Source organism: Balaenoptera borealis (genome assembly GCF_965194805.1).
Source record: "Balaenoptera borealis genome assembly, chromosome: 5".
NCBI classification, from domain to species: domain Eukaryota; kingdom Metazoa; phylum Chordata; class Mammalia; order Artiodactyla; family Balaenopteridae; genus Balaenoptera; species Balaenoptera borealis.
In genome coordinates this window covers 110,121,013-110,140,540 of record NC_138862.1, presented here as the reverse complement: position 1 = coordinate 110,140,540, position 19,528 = coordinate 110,121,013, and the positions used below count along the sequence as shown (strand labels likewise).

At 37.6% G+C, this 19,528-nt stretch overlaps 1 protein-coding gene across 1 annotated transcript in view; it reads left to right on the top strand.

The window, feature by feature from the left end:
• LEKR1 (leucine, glutamate and lysine rich 1) overlaps positions 1 to 19,528 on the top strand; it is a 309,852-nt gene that overhangs the window by 188,175 nt on the left and 102,149 nt on the right. Inside the window, exons 8-9 of the mRNA XM_082394543.1 lie at positions 460 to 537; positions 875 to 1,078. Coding sequence (XP_082250669.1) covers positions 460 to 537; positions 875 to 1,078 — 282 coding nt within the window. The remainder of the gene's footprint in view (positions 1 to 459; positions 538 to 874; positions 1,079 to 19,528) is intronic.

Genomic DNA, 19,528 nt, shown 5'->3' with positions numbered 1-19,528 from the left:
CAGTGTCAATGTTCCTCCAGAATCTTCCTGCTTTTGGTCACTTTCACACAGGGGTATTTTCTTTTGTTTGCTTTTTAAATGTTGTCTAAAGCTTAGACATTTTATTTAAATGCAGATCAGTCTGATAGGAGATTACTTGGCCATTATAGAAGTGGACTGAATATTTATTTCTTTAAAGAAATAATAATATGAAGATGCTAAGAAATTTTTTTATGGATGAGTAAAATAATGATATGGAAAAGCACATATAATTGGACTAACAGATTAGGTTATTTTTTGGCAAACAAAAACCCTTTAACTATATATTTCTAATTTCAAGGAAATCTGCATATGTAACCACAAATAGAATATAAAGATAGGAAAAGTAATAAAGAAAAAACCTGTTCTTAAAAAAGGGAAAAAAATTACACTTCAACTATTTTGAAATAAAATATTTGAACCTCTTTTGTATTATTTTAGGAATAAATCTAATGAAGCTGATGAGTGTCAAAGAGAACTTAGAAAACTGAAGTTCGAATCCATTATTTCTGAGTCACGGTATACACTGCAAATTTTTTATTTAATAGTTTTGGTAATTGAATTTGAAACCATATTTTAAATAACATTTAAAATGTACTTAGCTTTTCTTATTGTATTGTTTACATAGACAATACCTAATTCAAGTTTATAATATATTGAAACTATTCATTGATTTTGCCTTTGCCTGGATGGGAAAAATTTTAAATCGCAGAACTATTCATTTACATAACGTTCTTATTTTAAAAATTAAAGTTATACTCTTTAGTTTTAAATGAGATATTTATATATTTTTGATAAACATAAAAATATAGTATTTAATGCATATTGATTGTTTTCTTTTCTTATTCCATTTTAGGCACACCAGATTGCTTAAAGAAAAGGAAGACTCTTTAATGACTTGTCAACAAATATATAAAACTTTACAGGAAGAACTGACTGCAAAAGAAAGGCAAGAAGCTAACTTAAAAAGAAGAATTAATCTTGCAGAAAATGAACTGGAAATAAACAAAACTCTTCTGAATCAGACAAAGCAAGAGGTTGTAACATTGAAAAGTGAAAGGTACAGTCAAGAATAATTTCTTCCAAATATATTTTATGTTTAAGTCAGTATTCCATATATATTTGAAACATCAAGGTCCTATATATTTTGATAACAGTGAAATCACAGGATTAAAGATATATTTCACCTGAAAGGTCATCGCATCCCACCACCTCATTTTACAAGTGATTAAACTGAATCCCAAATTGGTTAAATGACTTGCTTAACATCACACAGTTAGTGCAAGTAGAGATGGAACCCACATGGCATTTGGTGTTAGATTTTTGTTGAAAAAAATCAAAAAGATCATGTGTGGTACTTATACTGCTGAGCTTTACCTCAGCCAATAATTGGTGGATTCTATCATTTTCCAATAGAAAAACATCTTTTTATGTCACTTTTTCCTTTTATTAGCTCCTACTTTTCTTCTGTCTTTGTTATTTGTCAATACCTGTTATTAGGGACTCTCCACAAGCAAAGATACCTCTGGTGTTGCGTTAGTATGAAGGACACTAAGAAGCATATTCCTCCACACAATCTAGATATTTTTGCTCAGTTAATTTGTCTTTAAATTAAACTTATCTGTACTTAGTATCTCAACCCTGCTTTCTTTCTTTTTGTTTTCATTTGCCTGATATGTCTTTTATTCTTTCTGAGTCCTTTTGTTTTGAATTCATATTGATATATAGCACAAATTTGGGGGGTTTGTTGGTTTTTATTAAATCCAGGAGTCTTTAAGGGGACATATTATGCCATTTACATTTATTGATATAACTATTATATTCCATAAGAACAGAAGTTCCATAAGGGCAAGAATTTTTGTCTTGTATTATTCTCTGTGTATAGAAGGCACAATTGGCTATTTGTTTTTCATTCTTCTATCATATTCTTTTCATTGGAGTAGAATTGTTTTACAATGTTGTCTTAGTTTCTGCTGTACAATGAAGTGAATCAGCTATATGTATACCTATATCCCCTCCCTCTTGGACCTCCCTCCCACTCCCTCCCCCATCACACCCATCACGGAGCACCCGTCACAGAGCACCGAGCTGCGCTTCCTGTGCTTTATAGCATGTTCCCACTAGCTAGCTATTTTTTATGCATGGTAGTGTATATATGTCAATCCTAATCTCCCAGTTCATCCCACCCTCCTCTTCCCCCTCTGTGTCCACATGTCCGTTCTCTACGTCTACGTCTCTATTCCTGCCCTGCAAATAGGTTCATCTGTACCATTTTTCTAGATTCCACATATATGCGTCAATATACGATATTTGTTTTTCTCTTTCTGACTTACTTCACTCTGTATGACAAACTCTAGACCATCCACATCTCTACAAATGACCCAATTTCATTTCTTTTTATGGCTGAGTAATATTCCATTATGTATATGTACCACATCTCCTTTATCCATCTGTGGATGGACATTTAGGTTGTTTCCATGTCCTGGCTATTGTAAATAGTGCTGCAATGAACATTGGGGTACCTGTGTCTTTTTGAATTGTGGTTTTCTCAGGGTATATGCCCAGTAGCGGGATTGCTGGATCATATGGTAGTTCTATTTTTAGTTTTTTAAGGAACCTCCATACTGTTCTTCACAGTGCCTGTATCAATTTACATTCCCACCAACAGTGCAAGAGGGTTCCCTTTTCTCCACACCCTCTCTAGCATTTATTGTTTGTAGATTTTTTTGATGATGGCCATTCTGACTTGTGTTAGGTGATACCTCATTGTAGTTTTGATTTGCATTTCTCTAATAATTAGTGATTTTGAGCATCTTTTCATGTGCCTCTTGGCCATCTGTATGTCTTCTTTGGTGAAATGTCTATTTAGGTCTTCCACCCATGTTTTTGATTGGGTTGTTTGTTTTCTTGATATTGAGCTCCATGAGCTGTTTGTATATTTTGGAGATTAATCCTTTGTCCATTGCTTCGTTTGCAAATATTTTCTCCCATTCTGAAGGTTTTCTTTTCGTCTTGTTTATGGTTTCCTTTGCTTAAAAGCAAAAGCTTTTAAGTTTAATTAGGTCCTGTTTGCTTATTTTTGTTTTTATTTTCATTACTGTAGGAGGTGGGTCATAAAAGATCTTGCTGTGATTTATGTCAAAGAGTGTTTTTCCTATGTTTTCCTCTAAGAGTTTTATAGTGTTCGGTCTTACATTTAGTTATTTAATCCATTTTGAGTTTACTTTTGTGTATGGTGTTAGGTTGTGCTCTAATTTCATTCTTTTACATGTAGCTGTCCAGTTTTCCCAGCACTACTTATTAAAGAGGCTGTCTTTTCTCCATTGTATGTTCTTGCCTCCTTCATCATAAATTAGGTGACCATATGTGCATGGGTTTATCTCTGGGCTTTCTCTCCTGTACCATTGCTCTATATTTCTGTTTTCTGTTTTGCCAGTACCATACTGTCTTGATTACTGTAGGTGTGTAGTATAGTTTGAAGTCGGGGAGCCTGATTCCTCCAGTTCCGTTTTTCTTTCTCAAGATTGCTTTGGCTATTCAGGGTCTTTTGTGTTTCCATACAAATTATGAACTTTTTTGTTGTAATTCTGTGAAGAAAGCCATTGGTAATTTGATAGGGATTGCATTGAATCTGTAGTTTGCTTTGGGTAGTATAGTCATTTTCACAATGTTGATTCTTCCAATCCAGGAACATGGTATATATCTCCATCTGTTTATGTCATCTTTGATTTCTTTCATCAGTGTCTTAAAGTTTTCTGAGTACAGGTCTTTTGCCTCCTTAGGTAGGTTTATTCCTAGTTATTTTATTCTTTTTGTTGCGATGGTAAATGGGGTTGTTTCCTTAATTTCTCTTTCTGATTTTTCCTTGTTAGTGTATAGGAGCACCACAGATTTCTGTGCATTAATTTTGTATCCTGCAACCTTACCAAATTCATTGATTAGTTTCAGTAGCTATTTTTCTTGTTTCTTGAGGTGAAATTGAATTTCTATAAAATTCCCTCTTAGAACTGCTTTTGCTGCATCCCATAGGTTTGGGTTGTTGTGTTTTCATTGTCATTTGTTTCTTTGTATTTTTTTATTTATTCTTTGATTTCTTCAGTGATCTCTTGGTTATTTAGTAGCACACTGCTTAGCCTCCATGTATTTGTGTTTTTTACAGGTTTTTTTCCTGTAATTGATTTCTAATCTCATAGCGTTGTGGTCAGAAAAGATGCTTGATACGATTTCAGTTTTCTTAAATTTTCCAAGGCTTGATTTGTGACCCAAGATGTGATCTCTCCTGGAGAATGTTCTGTGTGCACTCGAGAAGAAAGTGTATTCTGCCACTTTCTGGTGGAATGTTCTATAAATATCAATTAAATCTATCTGGTCTACTGTGTCATTTAAAGCTTGCATTTCCTCATTTATTTTCTGTTTGGATGATCTGTCCCTTGGTATAAGTGGGGTGTTAAAGTCTCCTACTATTATTGTGTTACTGTCAATTTCCCCTTTTATGGTTGTTAGCATTTGCCTTATGTATTGAGGTGCTCCTATGTTGAGTGCATAAATATTTATAATTGTTATATCTTCTTCTTGGATTGATCCCTTGATCATTATGTAGTGTCCTTCCTTATCTCTTGTAACAGTCTTTATTTTAAAGTCTATTTTATCTGATACGAGTATTGCTACTCCAGCTTTCTTTTGATTTCCATTTGCATGGAATATCTTTTTCCATCCCTTCACTTTCAGTCTGTATGTGTCCCTAGGTCTGAAGTGGGTTTCTTGTAGACAACATATATATGGGTCTTCTTTCTGTATCCATTCAGCCAGTCTGTGTCTTTTGATTGGAGCATTTAATCCATTTACATTCAAGGTTATTGTCGATATGTATGTTCCTATTTCCGTTTTCTTAATTGTTTGGGGTTTGTTTTTATGGATCTTTTTCTTCTCTTGTGTTTCCCACCTAGAGAAGTTTCTTTAGCTTTTAGCTTTTCTTGTAAAGCTGGTTTGGTGGTCCTGAATTCTCTTAGCTTTTGCCTGTCTGTAAAGCTCTTGATTTCTCCATCGAATCTGAATGAGATCCTTGCTGGGTAGATTAATCTTGGTTGTTGGTTTTTCTCTTTCATCACTTTAAGTATATCCTGCCACTCTCTTGTGGCCTTTAGAGTTTCTGCTGAAAAATCAGCTGATAACCTTATAGGGATTCCTTTGTATGTTATTTTTTGCTTTTCCCTTGCTGCTTTTAATATTTTTTCTTTGAATTTAATTTTTGTTAGTTTGATTAACATGTGTCTTGGTGTGTTTCTCCTTGGGTTTATCCTGTGTGGGACTCTCTGTGATTCCTGGACTTGGGTGACTATTTCCTTTCCCATGTTAGGGAAGTTTTCCACTCTAACCTCTTCAAATATTTTCTCAGACCTTTCTTTTTCTCTTCTTCTTTTGGGACCCCTATAATTCGAATATTGGTGCATTTAGTGTTGTCCCAGAGGTCTCTGAGATTGTCTTCAATTCTTTTCATTCTTTTTTCTTTATTCTGCTCCTTGGCAGTTATTTCCACCATTCTGTCTTACAGCTCACTTATTTGTTCTTCTGCCTCAGTTATTCTGTTATTGATTCCTTGTAGTGTATTTTTCATTTTGGTTATTGTGTTGTTCATCTCTGTTTGTTTGTTCTTTAGTTCTTCTAGATCTTTGTTAAATATTTCTTGTATCTTCTCAATCCGTGCCTCCATTCTATCTCCTAGTTTCTGCATCATGTTTACTATCATTACTCTGAATTCTTTATCAGGTAGATTGCCTATTTCCTCTTCATTTATTTGGTCTTGTAGGTTTTTACCTTGCTCCTTTTTCTGTGACGTATTTTTTTGTCCTCTCATTTTTCTTTTTTTAATGGGTGGGATTGTGTTCCTGTCTTACTGATTGTTTGTCCTGAGGCTTCCAGCACTGGAGTTTGTAGGCTGTTGGGTAGAGCTGGGTGTTGGTGCCAAGATGAGAACCTCCAGGACACCTCACTCCGATGAATATTCCCTGGGGTCTGAGGTTCTCTTTTATTCCCGTGGTTCAGACTTGGAGCTCCCACTACAGGAGCTCAGGCCTGACCCCTGGCTCGTGAACCAAGATCCTGCAAGCTGCACGGGCAGCCAAAAAAAAAAAAAGAAAAGAAGGAAAGGAACAGAACAATAACAAAGAGTAAAAGATAAAATAATATTAGATAACTAACAGATATGTTAGAAAAAATTTAAAAAATTAAAATATAGATGAAACAACAACCTGGAGGTAAAACAGAACTACAGTGGCAAAAAAGAGGAGGATTAAAAAAAAAAAAAAAGCCTGAAAAGTCCTTGGCTGTGGAGGATGGGGCTTATGCAGGGGCGGGGTTTAGGCAGTGGGTGGGGCCTATGTTTAGGACCCACAGGGCCAGAAAAGGCCCTGGGGGGAGTGGGGCTTTTGCTCAGTGTGGCAGGAGGGACCCAGGAGTGCCTCTGGCCTTGGAGGGTGGAGGACCAGGTCCGGGACCCCAGCAGGCTCCCCAGGCCTAACTGGGCAGGGGAAATGCTAGTTGCATTCCCTCTGATCCTGGAGGGTCCCTTCCCATTGGCCTCTCTTCTTCTTCCTGCCCACCATGCCCCTTGGACCCACGTGGGCAGAAGGGGCCCTGGAATGCAGGGACCAGACCAGAAGCCCAACAGGCTTCCTGGGGCCCAAGTGTGCGGGGAAACACCTGCTGTGCTTCCCCTGATCCTCCGGTCCTGGAGGGCCCCCCTGTCCACCTCTCGTCCTCTTTCCCCCTGCTTCCTCCATCCTACACCTCTAGGACCCACGTGGCCAGAGGGGGCCTCAGAGGGCAGAGGACCAGGCTCGGGAGTCCAGCAGGCTCCCTGGAGCCCGAGTGGGTAGGGGAAATGCTAGGTGCACTCCCCCCTGATCCTCCAATCCTGGAGAGCCCCTCCCCATCCACTTCTCCTCTTCTTCCCCTCCCGCCCAGGACCAACACAGCCAGAGGGGGCCCCAGAAGTTGGAGGACCTGGCCTGGGACCCCAGCAGGCTTCCTGGGGCCCAAGTGGGTGGGGGAAACACCCACTGCACCTCCCCTGATCCTCCAAGCCCCCTAGGGTCCCTCCAGGCATGGGAACCCCTCCCCTCTCCCAGCCACCCCTCAGGGGTGCTGGTCCTGTCCAATCTCCACTTCTCCTCCCCCCTCACTGGCCCCTACATCCTACCCGGCCGCTCGGGGGTTCCTTCCGTCTCCTTGGGCGTCAAGGTCCCCCCCCACAGCGTCCAGCAGGTGCCCTAGTTGTGGCTCATTTTTTAGTTTATTTTTTATTTTATTCATTTTATTTTATGAGTATTTGACTGCTTTCTAATTTAGAACATTTATAATCTTGTTTTCATTCTTTTTAAGGGCAACTATTTGCTCCCAGAGGAGTCTGGGAGTGGGGCCACAGAAGTGGGTAGCAGGCAGCTTAGAATTAGGTTCTAACCACCAACACTATGCTCTAGATCACATCTGTCTCTACTCCAGGCTAGTCAGAGGTCTGTCTAGTTCACAGAGAAACAAGGCTTGTCTCTGGTCCCCCCCGGGATGATACACATTTACTTCTCTTTGGTTTAGTAAGATGAACAATTGCAGAGCTTATTGCCATCCACCATTTCTTCCTCACCCTGCCACACCAATAACCTGCCTCTCGCTAAGAGGTTGTATCTTGTAGTTCCGTGACTCTTCATCCCACCCCCACGTCTGCCATTCCACTGTTGTGTCACTGATAAGCCCATAGCATATTAGAAGCAGTAATTTTATAAGCAGGAAATTGGCAAGAGCCAGTCTTACTAATAACAAGAAGGAATGGCAGCTGAAAGATTGACCATGCATAAGAAGAAAGAAAAACTATAAGTACCAACGAAAAACTTTAAAAGAATTGCAGTTTGGCCCAATATACAATAGAGACAAACAGCCTTACACACATCAGTAATCTTGAGAGCCCTTATATTTATAATATGGGTTAATAATTGATGGCCATAATGATGACTGAGTCAGAATGATTAAAATCAGCTGTATACTCTATGTATATAAAAGGTACAGAATACCGCATTTCCAGTGATGTCAGATTAATTAGATCTAGCTGTTTATCCAGGTAAATTCTGTCTCCTTCATACTGGTCATTGAGAAGATCCTATCTTTGTTCAAACATTTCTGGAACTCTTTTTTGAGGATTGGCTTAAGTGTGCATGTTTTAGAATATCCTTAGTATGATGAATCTTTGACCTTTAGGAATGAATTTGATTTTTAAAACAATCTCAGTAGGTCCAGTGAAAGCAAGTTCAAGGAGAATGATGGGAAATCAATCTGGGAAATATCATTGGGGATTAAAAATAAGTAAAATGTTTTCCTTTTTTCTATGCTTAATAAATTATCTCTGGCAGCAATTTGAAGACAGCAGTTTCATGAATGTTTTGAGGATTAATAACATCATTTGAATAAATATAGAGCTTTCTTAGGGGATTGATTGCTTTGAAATAGCACACTATATTTGCCATATTTTTAAAAAATTTAGTATGATTCTAATCTTACCTTCTATAATAAGTGGTAAAGATAATTTCTTTAAGTTTTCAGAGAACAGAGACATCACTGGACTACTTCCTCCTCTCTTCTCCCCTCTACCCCCCTCTTTTTTTCCTCTTACATCCTTGCCCTTTTTCTTTCTTTTCTCTCTATACTTTAGTCTATCCAAAAGCAGGCATGGTATTACTTAGTCATTTGGTGGCACCAAGTTTACTGACATGATGTCTGTCACATAATAAAAATTAACTTATTGGGCTGCAAGCACATTTTATCATATTATCATAGGATTACTCCTAGATATAAGCATTGTTTTTTTTTTTTCTTTGTCCAAGGCCGCTTTCAGATTTTGCCTGCCTTGTCTTCTATTGTATCCTCAGAATCTGGCACATGTATTCACTCAATAAATATTTGTTGAGTCAATGAATGACTTACTTTGGGTAATTCAGTCAGTTAACAGTTATTTGTTGAGCATTTACTATGTGCCAGGTACTACGTACCCTGGGGATACAATGGTGAATCTGAAACATCCCTGTCCTCATGAAGTTTACATTCTAGTAGGAGAGACAGACAGTTAAAGAAACAAAAAAAAAAAAGTAGAGAACTAACCAGAATAATTCTAGATTGTGATAACAGATATAAATTAAGTGAAGGGGTATTGTAGTAGAGACTCATAGAAGGGGTACCTGCTTTGGAAAGGGTGGTTGTAAAAGTAACTTCCAAAATGGTACATAAAGGAAGACAAGTAAGAGGTTCCCACGCCAAGGGCCAGGGAAGAGTTTTACAAGTAAAAAATGAGCTTGGTAAGTTCTTGGAAGTGGCAGTATGACGCAAGGCCTAGCAAATGTGAGGGGCAAAGGTGAAGGTCAAGTCATTCAGGGCCTCACACGCCCGTAGGAGTTTGGGTATTAGTTTCAGTGCAATGAAAAGAAACCATTGGAGGGATTTAAGCAAGTACCGACACTGTGGAAAGATGGTTCTAGCTGCTGGGTGGAGAAGGAATTGGCAATGGGCAGTGGGGGCAAGTCAGGTCATTTACTGTTTTGATATTCATCAAAGGGTTTTGTGCATAGCTAAGCCTAAGAGACATGAGAAAAGTGAAAATCTTTAGCTCTCACCCTCTGCCAGTTTCTGTTGGGTTATTTGAATGTCTGTACCAAGTGAATGAGAGCAAACAGCCAGGGCTTACTCCATGTTGAGCCAGAGGGAGATATGAGAGCCAGGTTAAAAAGACATCCTGAAGAACAAGTGACCTTTCGGAGGCTTTGACGTTATTGTCTAAACCTGCCTTAAAACTTTGTCTTCCTTTGGCTTCAGGGGCAACCTGTTATCCTGCCCCTTTCCTCTCTCTGTTTTGGTTCTTTGCTCTTCCCTCCTGCCATCACCTGACAGCAGACATTCCTTAAGGTTCATGCATGAACTTGGCTTTCCTCCCTCTACTTTCTTTCCTTCAGTAAACTGTCTCTCAGCTGAGCAAATTTGCTCTTGGAGCTTTCATTTGAAGCACCAATGGGATCTCTAAATAGAGGTGTCCTTAAGCAGTTGGAGATGTGAAAGTCCTTCCAGAAAAAAAGAAGCTGGGCTCAGGAAAAAACTTAAAATAGAGTTGCATGATGAGACCAGCAGAGATTCTAGTTCAGTAGGACCGGGCGGTGCCTGGGAATCTGCTGCACAACAAGGTCCCAAACCACTGCTGTGGAAGGACAGCAACCAACCAGGCTGCCAGATGTGCTCTCCAAAGGCCAAAGCCCAACTCACTCAAGGTGCCAGCGTGGGCTTTGCAAATTCAGGCAGCCTCCGCACACTGCCCCTCCTCCCCCACCCCTCCCCATGGCAGAGCCACTTGCCCGTGCTTCCATTGGGACCACTGTGGAAAATGCGAGGCTTAGAAGGTATGTAGTTTCAGAAGAGGAGGAAAAAAAGATATGAAAAGCCAGAATTGACCCTAGGAAAAAAAACTGGCAGAACTTCTGAATTTGGAGCAGGAAAGGAGTTAGTGACTAGGAAATAACTCATACATTAGCACAAATCTAATTAGTTATGCATTGCTTTCTCCCCCGCACTCAGCTGAGGAAGCTCTCTTAGGAGAAGAGGCTCCACTGGAAGGAAGAGAAGTAGGTCGTCCTTCAGGATCCTGGATGCTGGGGGTAGAGAAGGCCTGGCCAGCTTGGTCACAGGCACACTGGGCCTGGAGAGAGGGGTCTCCTTGCTGGATGGGGAGGAGCGGGGCAGGGCACAGGGACAGTGCCAGAGAAAAGGGTGGCTATTTTTTAAATTCTGTGTAAAGAGAGCCCTCAGCTGTCATGCTTCTGGGCTACAGGGTGTCTTCGGCCAGGGCCAGAACCCTACCCAGAACTATGAATTTGTGATACCACTTCAGAAGTATTGTGGATTAAATAGGGTTTTGTGGGCTGGCCTGCAGGCCTAATTCCTTTTTTATGGAAAATTATTTCTGTAGTAAAATGTGTTGGGAATTTCCTATAACCAACTTACAAATACATTTTAGAAGGGCATATGTGTTTAAGCTTGGAGACTGCCCACGTATAACGCTCAGAGAAATTCATTTATGCAGTAACGTGTGGCCTAAAACCGTACTGCTGAGACACACAGCTGTTTGTAATAGTCCGCACCCTATGCGTTCCTCCCCAAGAGCTGTGTTGGCCCTATCTTGGTGAATTCCAAGAAAAAATATAGAAAAATACTTATTATGATTTACTTGCCAGTAATATGACAGGATTAGTGAAGAATGTCGTTGGAGGAAAAGCTTCATTGTGTCCGAAGTTGGGGGCAAGTGGCTTATGTGTAAATTGTTCTGTGAAATAAGCAGTTATCTGTCTGTGTCTCTATCAGCTAGCTCTTTACCTCTCTTAAGTGAAATTTACTTAATTTCTCCCTGTCCCCCTGAAGCATACCTTTGAGGCTATAGGGAAGGATTTTATTTCCCCTCCTACACCCACAACATTAACTTCTTTTTCAATTTCCTCATCCTCTTCTCTTTCTCTTTGTTTTTTCTTCTTTAATTGACAGCTCTAAACCCTCACCTCAGAGAAATGTACATAAAATCTAGCAAATTATTTCAGGAGGTTCATGGAATTTCCCGTTCTGTATATGACACAACCCCATGGTCAAACATACCTGTTTCTTCAGGCTCTCTCTTCCCCTTCTCCCTGCTTCCTTTCTTCTCTCCTCCCCGCTTTCTCGCTCTCAAGCTCTCTCACACACCATCCCCAGGTTTCACAGTCATGGGGAGCCCTCTTGGTGCCTCTGTGGACATGATCTTGTCTTCACACTGCCCTGAGTGAGATGCATCATTGTGTGGTGCTCATCAGAAAGGGTCAGGGGCCTGAAAACCAGCCTGAACTCTGCTCTCCTCACCACTTGCCACAGAGGAAGGGGCTTATTTCTCTTGCATAAGCATGCCATTCCTTCCTCACCAAGCTCTATGTACCTGGGTCGGCCCCCACCCAGAGGGAGCACTTTTTCTAATTCACCAACTCAGAGGGCAAGCCATTTTCAAATTTGCACAAAGGCCCTGGCTAGCAGAGCTGTGACCCTCTCTTGTGAAGCAGGTATCATTTTCCACATTTTACACTTGAAGAAACTGAGGTTAAGCAAGGCTAAATGTCTTGCGCAGGGCTACATAACTGGCAAAGACAGAAATCAAGCTCCGTTGTATCTAGCTTTATAAACTGTGTTCCCTCCACTACAGTTTACACAGTTCCCTTAGCATTTGTCTTGAAGGGATCAGTTCTGTCAGCTTCTCTTTCTCAATCATGTTGTAACACTGAGTCTTCAGGGGACTCCCAGCCCTGCAGAAAGCAGAAAATCCCAGAGTACCCCCTCTTCCCCTCCTCTTGCCTTCTTACCCCACCTCTCCACTCTTTCAGGATTCTTCCATTCATTTAATAAATATAAGATGGTGACTTTTGTCTTCCTTTCTCTAGTGCCTTAGCAAAGTCAGAAGTGGAGCTATATCTTCAGAACAAAAGTAGAATAAAAACATTTCACAACACATTCTATAAGGAGAGAAACTTGGTGTTTAGTTACTTTGATGAGGCTTGTCATACTTTCATGAAGGCTAGAAGCAATAAGAAGTGTAGAATATAAAAAGGGATGTGGAAGCAAGGTTTCAAGGGTTCTGTTACCTCGTGGTAGTGTCGCTTAGTATAAAAAGAACGGACTTAGTTAGGCAAACATAGGTTTAAATCTAGTGTCAAGTTTGGACAACTGGCTTAACCACTTTAAGGGTCATTCTCCTTATCTGTAAAATGGGCATATTAATAATAGCTACCTTCTTGTGAAGATTAAAGCATCTAGTATCATGCCTGGTAGGTTGTAGGTGCCCAGAAAGTATTAATTTCCTTTCTTTCATCTTCATTTAGGTTGCTAACCTCTTAAAGCAACATATCTTTTATACCCTGCATTGGTGATGTAGATATTCAGTAAATATCTGTTGAATTCAGTGTTATCTGCTTTACTCTTAGAGTTGTAAAGATTAGTCCATGGAGTGATTTATTTTGGATGCAATTCTGTTAGTTTAGAGTGTTATGAAATGAAGTGTTCTAAGTAATATCATTCTAAAATAACAAACCTTATCAGGTATTTTTCCCAAGACATACCTCTTTCTCTGATTTCCTGTCTGTCAACAACTCTCAGAACAAGAGACTTGCCAAACTTCTTATGATATCACAGACACTGCTTTTAACAGTGGCAGGAGTTGTGGCAAAATCAAAATTATCTCTTTGATTGACAATGTGAAGACATCTCTAAAAGAACAACTTGTGAAACAGAATTTAAAGCTGTCATTTGGCATTATGGTTTGACATTTGTTTGCAGTTACGTTTTTAACTACAATAAAGGGAATTAGATTTTTGCATGTATGTAAGAAATTAGATTCTCATTTTCTTTTTGGTCTAAGAATTTAAAAGTTAATGTTTTTTTTTTAAATAAATACTCTTAATTATGAGTAGATCCTAATTTGCCTATTGTGCCAACTCCAAAAATGTTATTTTTTAAAAAAATCTGATGAAATTACAGGGTAGAGAACCGTAGGCTGGTACAAGCTTGAACCAGCTTTACCTCTTGTGAATTATGTCACTTTAGATAGTCATTTACCCCTCAGGATCTTCTAAAAATTAGGAAATTGCATTAATATATTTCCAATGAGTGGCAAGAACGAATGACCATATCCCTAGAGACTATCCCTAGTGCCTGACACATAGTTGGGTACACAATAAATATTTGCTGGATGGATGTATGGATGAGTAGGAATGAATTTAACCCCAGTTAAACCACTGATCACAGGATTTAAAACTCAGAAGCTCTCATTGTCTGGTAGCAAATCAGCTTCTGACTTGCCAAAAATCAATTCAAACTCCTGGATTCTAGTGATGATCTTCTCTATCAGATTCTTACTAAAATCCAAATATAGGACCTGAATCTGTGTTGTTTCTTATTATTCTAAAGCATGAATACCTCTAGAACTGGCTGTAAAGGGGAAATTGGATATCTGTATGATATTCAAAAACAGGTGCACATTTTCAGCTTTTTAAAATATGAATATGCCTCTAACAATATTTTATTTCTAGAAATCCTCTAAATTTCTCTCAGAGAGGCTCACTAGAGTCAAAGTTGATCCTTTATAGTTTCTTTCAAGGCAAGACTGCTTTTTCTTTATCAATGTCTTAAGATGGTTCTACAATCCTGAATAATGTGCAAGCTCTTTCTTGAGTTTACTATATAAGTGTGATTTTTATTTTTGGAATCAAGATTATCTTTTTCACACATATAATCATCTCTGTATACATTACCCAGTGCCCATTCCATGGTAATCAAGGACAGTGTGTTTGTAACATCATGTATAATCATTCTTTCTGCCTTGTCTCATTAAAGAATTGCACTGAAGAGTGGAGAACAGAGGCTCAGCAGGAATCAATGAGATATGAAAGTCCTAATTTCTGTAGCTTTAATGTCAAGCAAAATTATCATCACAAACACAAGTTCATAAATTTTATAACAGTTCACTCAAAACACCTTATATTCTGTGGAAATGTCATAAGGAACTTTATGACTCTGTCAATTCAGTGAATGATTATCACTTCATCAACATTGTTTGAACCTTGGCTTACTATATTTTGGCTTCTATAATCTGCTAACCTTTCACGATTTTTATTCTAAAGGGATACATATAACAGCAGTGTTTTGTACTGGGTCCATCAGAGGAAAGTATATGGAATGGATTCTACTTTTGTTGATATCAAAATTATAACTGTCTCCAGGGAGAATAAAATTTGAGCATCTCAAATATTCAGTACCATCCATTTTATAGTAAAGGTAACTTCTAATATACTCACAGACATCCATCTGAAAATGCTCATTGGAATTTTCTAATCAGTAAGACCTCTTTTCAAATAGGAAACCTGGCTTAAGAAATAAAGTGGATCAAATTGCCAGGACTCTGCTGCCTAGCCACTTCTAACAAGCACATAGCGAGCCACATCCATTCTATGGTACTGGTATTTTGAAAACCAAGTGAAGTGCTACTTTATTTGCCTTGACTGTTGCTCCTTATTTTATCAAGTTTACTACTATAAGATTCTACTCTTATACCTGAAAGTTGTGTAATAACATTTGAAGGTAAACCAGCATCGTTTTCTATCTCTGCTATAACAATTACCACAAACTTAGTGGCTTAAAACAACACAAATTTATACAGTTCTGGGAGTCAGAAGTCCAAATGAGTGTTAAGGGGCTAAAATCAAGATGTCAATAGGGCTGGCTCTTTCTGGAGCCTCCAGGGGAGAACCCATTCCTTGCTTCTTCCAGCTTTTAGAAGCTGCTGGCATTCCTTGGATCCTGGCCTCATAAATCTAATCTATGCTTCCATTGTCACATCACCACCTTCCCCCCCCCCCCCGACCCCACATTAACCTTCTTGCCTCTCTCTCATAAAGACCTTGATAATTATACTTAAGGCACATCCAGATGAACCAGGATAATCTCCTTATCTCAAGATCCTTAATGTAATCACATCTGCAAAGTCCCTTTTGCCATATTTACAGACTTTGGGGATTAGGACATGGATATCTTTGAAGGCAATTATTTAGCCTACCACAACTGTGACAAGTTAAAAATAGCTATTATCAACCCTAGAGCAACCATTAAATAAACTAAACAAAGAGTTATAGCTAATATGCCAACAAAGCAGATGAAAGTAAATCATAAGCCATATGCAAAATCCAAAAGAAGGCAGAGAAAGAAGGCCAAGGAAACAACAGATGGGGCAAATAGATAAGATGGTGGATTTAAGTCTAACTGTATCACAATTCAATTAAAAGTAAATTGTCTATACATTCTAATTAAAAGATAGAGATTTTCAGATTGTATAAAAAAGTAAGATTCAGCCATATACTGCCTACAGGAAATGTATTTGAAAAGTAAAGATACAAAAGGCTAAAAGTAAAAGAATGGAAAAAGATATACCATGCTGACACTAATCAAAAGAAGCTAGAATGTGTTTATTAATATCAAGCTAGGTAGATTTTAGAACAAAGACTATTACCAGGAATAAATAAATTCATTTCATAATGATAAATAGACCAGTTCATCAGAAGGACATGACAATCCTAAATGTTTGTGCCTCTAATACAGAGCTTAAAAATACGTGAAGCAAAAACTGATCGAACTACAAGGAGAAGTAGACAAATTCACAATTATTGTTAGAGATGTCAATAGCTCTCTCTTAACAATAGGTAAAACAAGTACACAGAAAAATTAGTAAGGCTATAGAAGACTTGAACTTTACAATCAATCAACTTAACCTAATTGACATTTATACAACATTCCACCCAACAGCAGCAGAATACACATTTTTTTCTCCAAGAGCATACAAAATATTCACCAAGATAGACCATAAATTTGACTATAAAACAAAACCAAAGAAAATTTAAAAGGACTCACATCATACAAAGTGTATTCTCTGGTCACAATGTAATTAACTTAGAAATAAATAACAGAAAAGTATCTGGAAAATTCCCCAAATATTTGTGAACTATAACACAATTCTAAATGAGATATGGGTCAAAGAAAATATCAAAGGGGAAATTACAGAGATTTTTTAACTAAATGGGAATGAAGACATCAAAATGTGTGGAATATCACTAAAGCAAAACTTAAGGGAGCAAATTTATGGCAATAGATGTCTATGTGAAAAAAGAAAAAAGGTCAGCTTCCACCTTAAGAAGTTAGAAAAAGAAGAGCAAACAGAACCCAAGATAAGCATAAGAAAGTAAATAATAAAGATCAGAGCAGAAATCAATGACATAGAAAACAGGAAAACAATATAGAATATCAATTAAACAATCAGTTTCTTTGAGGAGATCAATAACATTAATAAATCTCAAGTCAGACTCATCAGGAAAAGAGAGAGAAGACAAAAATTTACCAACATCAGAAATGAGAGTGGTGACATTACATTCTTCAGATACTAATACATTAATAGAGGAATACTATAAACAACTTTATGCCATTAATTTTTTTAATTCAAAAATACTTTATTGCTAAAAAATGCTACCCACCATCTGAGTCTTCAGTAAGTAACATCAAAGATCACTGATCACAGATCATCATTACAAAATAATAATCATGAAAATTTTGAAATATTGCAAGACTTACCAAAATGTCACAGAGACACAAAGTGAGCAAATGCTGTTGGAAAAATGGTGCCACAAAGCCATTTGCTTGACTATGCCATTAATTTTGACAACTCTGAAAAATGGATACATTTTTTTGGAATATAAACTACCCAGGTTCACTAAAATGAATAGATGACCTGAGTTTATAATTTAAATTTTTCCCACAAAGAAAACTTCAGGCCTAGAAGGTTTCACTGGTGAATTTTATCAAGAATTTAAGGAAGAAATAGTATTAATTCTTCTTAAACTCTTCCAGAAAATGAAAGAGGAAGGAGTAGTTCTTAACTTACTTCATGAGGCCAGTATTACCCTGATACCAAAATCTGACAAAAGCATTACAAGCAAATTAACAGACCAACATCCCTCATGAGCACAGATGCAAAACTTGTAAAGAAAATTTTAGCAAATTGAATCCAGCAACATAAAAAAGGAAAGAAACCATGAATGTGTGGAGTTTATCCCAAGAATGTAAGATCAGTTTAACATTCAAAAATCAATTATTGTTATTCAAAAAGTAAAAAAGAAAAACTCAATGATTATGTCAATAGAAACAAAACAGGCAGTTGGCAAAACAAAACGTTCATTCCTAATTTTTAAAAAAATCTCAGCAAAGTAGAAATAGAGGAAAACTTTTTCAAATTGATACTGGGCATCTAAGAAAACTGACAGATAACATCATACTTAATAGTGAGAGACTACATACTCTCCTCCTAAGATCAAGATCAAGAAATAAACACCTGCTGTCATCAGTTCTGTTCAACATTGTGCTGAAAGTTTTAGTCAGTACAGTCAGGCAAGAAAAAGAAATAAAAGACATCAAACTGGAAAGGAAGAAATAAAATTTTTTATTCACAGATGATACGCTCACTAACATAGAAAACCCCATGGAATCTACAAAAGGAGTTACTAGAACTAATAAGTGGGTTTCGCAAAAGGTTGCAGGAAAAAAAGTCAACATCCAAAACCCAAATTAATTTCTGTATATTTGCACAGAACAATCAAAATTAAAAAGCAGTATTTATCAAAATATTTCAAAACACATGAAATACTTAGGGATGAATCTGACAAATAATGTACCAGACCTGTACATTGAAAACTACATAACATTGCTGAGATAAATTAAGAGGATCTAAATAAATGGAGAGATATACAATGTTCATGGAACAGAAGCCTCAATATTGTTAACAGTTATCTCCAAATTGATTTATAGATTCAATGCAATCACAATCAAACCTCCAGCAAACATTTTTGTACAAATTAACAAGCTAATTTTAAAATTCATATGGAAATGCAAAGGACCTAGAATAATCAGAACAACTTTGAAAAAACTTTGAGGAGCCGAAAGATCAAAGTCACTACCTAACTTCAAGATTTATTGTGAAGCTACAAATAATCAAGACAGTGTGGTATTAATCTCAAGATAGACAAATAGATCAATGGAACAGAATAGAGAATCCAGAAATAGGCACACATGTATGGTTAATTGATTTTCTACATGGGTGCCAAAACAGTTCATTGGAGAACACATAGTTTTTTTCACCATTGGCACTGGAACAATTGTATATCCATATGCAAAAAATGAACTTCCATTCATACTGTGAAATGTATATATAGAGATTAATTCAAAATAGATCCTAGATCTAAATATAAAACCTAAAATTATAAAACTTATAGGAGAAAACAGGAGACATATCTTTGTGACCTTGGATTAGGCAAAGATTTCTTAGATTCAACCCCAAAAGCCCAATCCATAAAAGAAAAAAACCCTGATAAATTGGACTTCATCAAAGTTAAAACTTCTGTTCTTTAAAAGGCACTGTTTAGCGAATGAAGACAAGCCATCGTCATAGATTTGCACAATATATATGTCATAAAGGACTTGCCTTCAGAATATATAAAGAACTTTAGAAACTCAGATGACCATAAACAACCCAATAAAAAATGAGCAAAACATTTGAACAGACGCTTCACCAAAGATATACAGATGGCCAATAAGCACATAAAAAAGATGTTCAACATCATTAGTCATTAGGGAAATACAAATTAAAACCATAATGAGATACGACCACACACTTCTATTTTTTTTATTGATTTTTTTTTTTTGACCACACCTCACAGCACATGGGATCTTAGTTCCCCGACGAGGGATGGAACCCATGCCCCCTGCTGTGGAAGCACGTAATCTTAACCACTGCACCGCCTGGGAAGTCCCACAAGCACACACTTTTAGAATGGCTAAAATTAGAAAGCCTGAACATACCAATTGTTGGCAAGATGTGGAG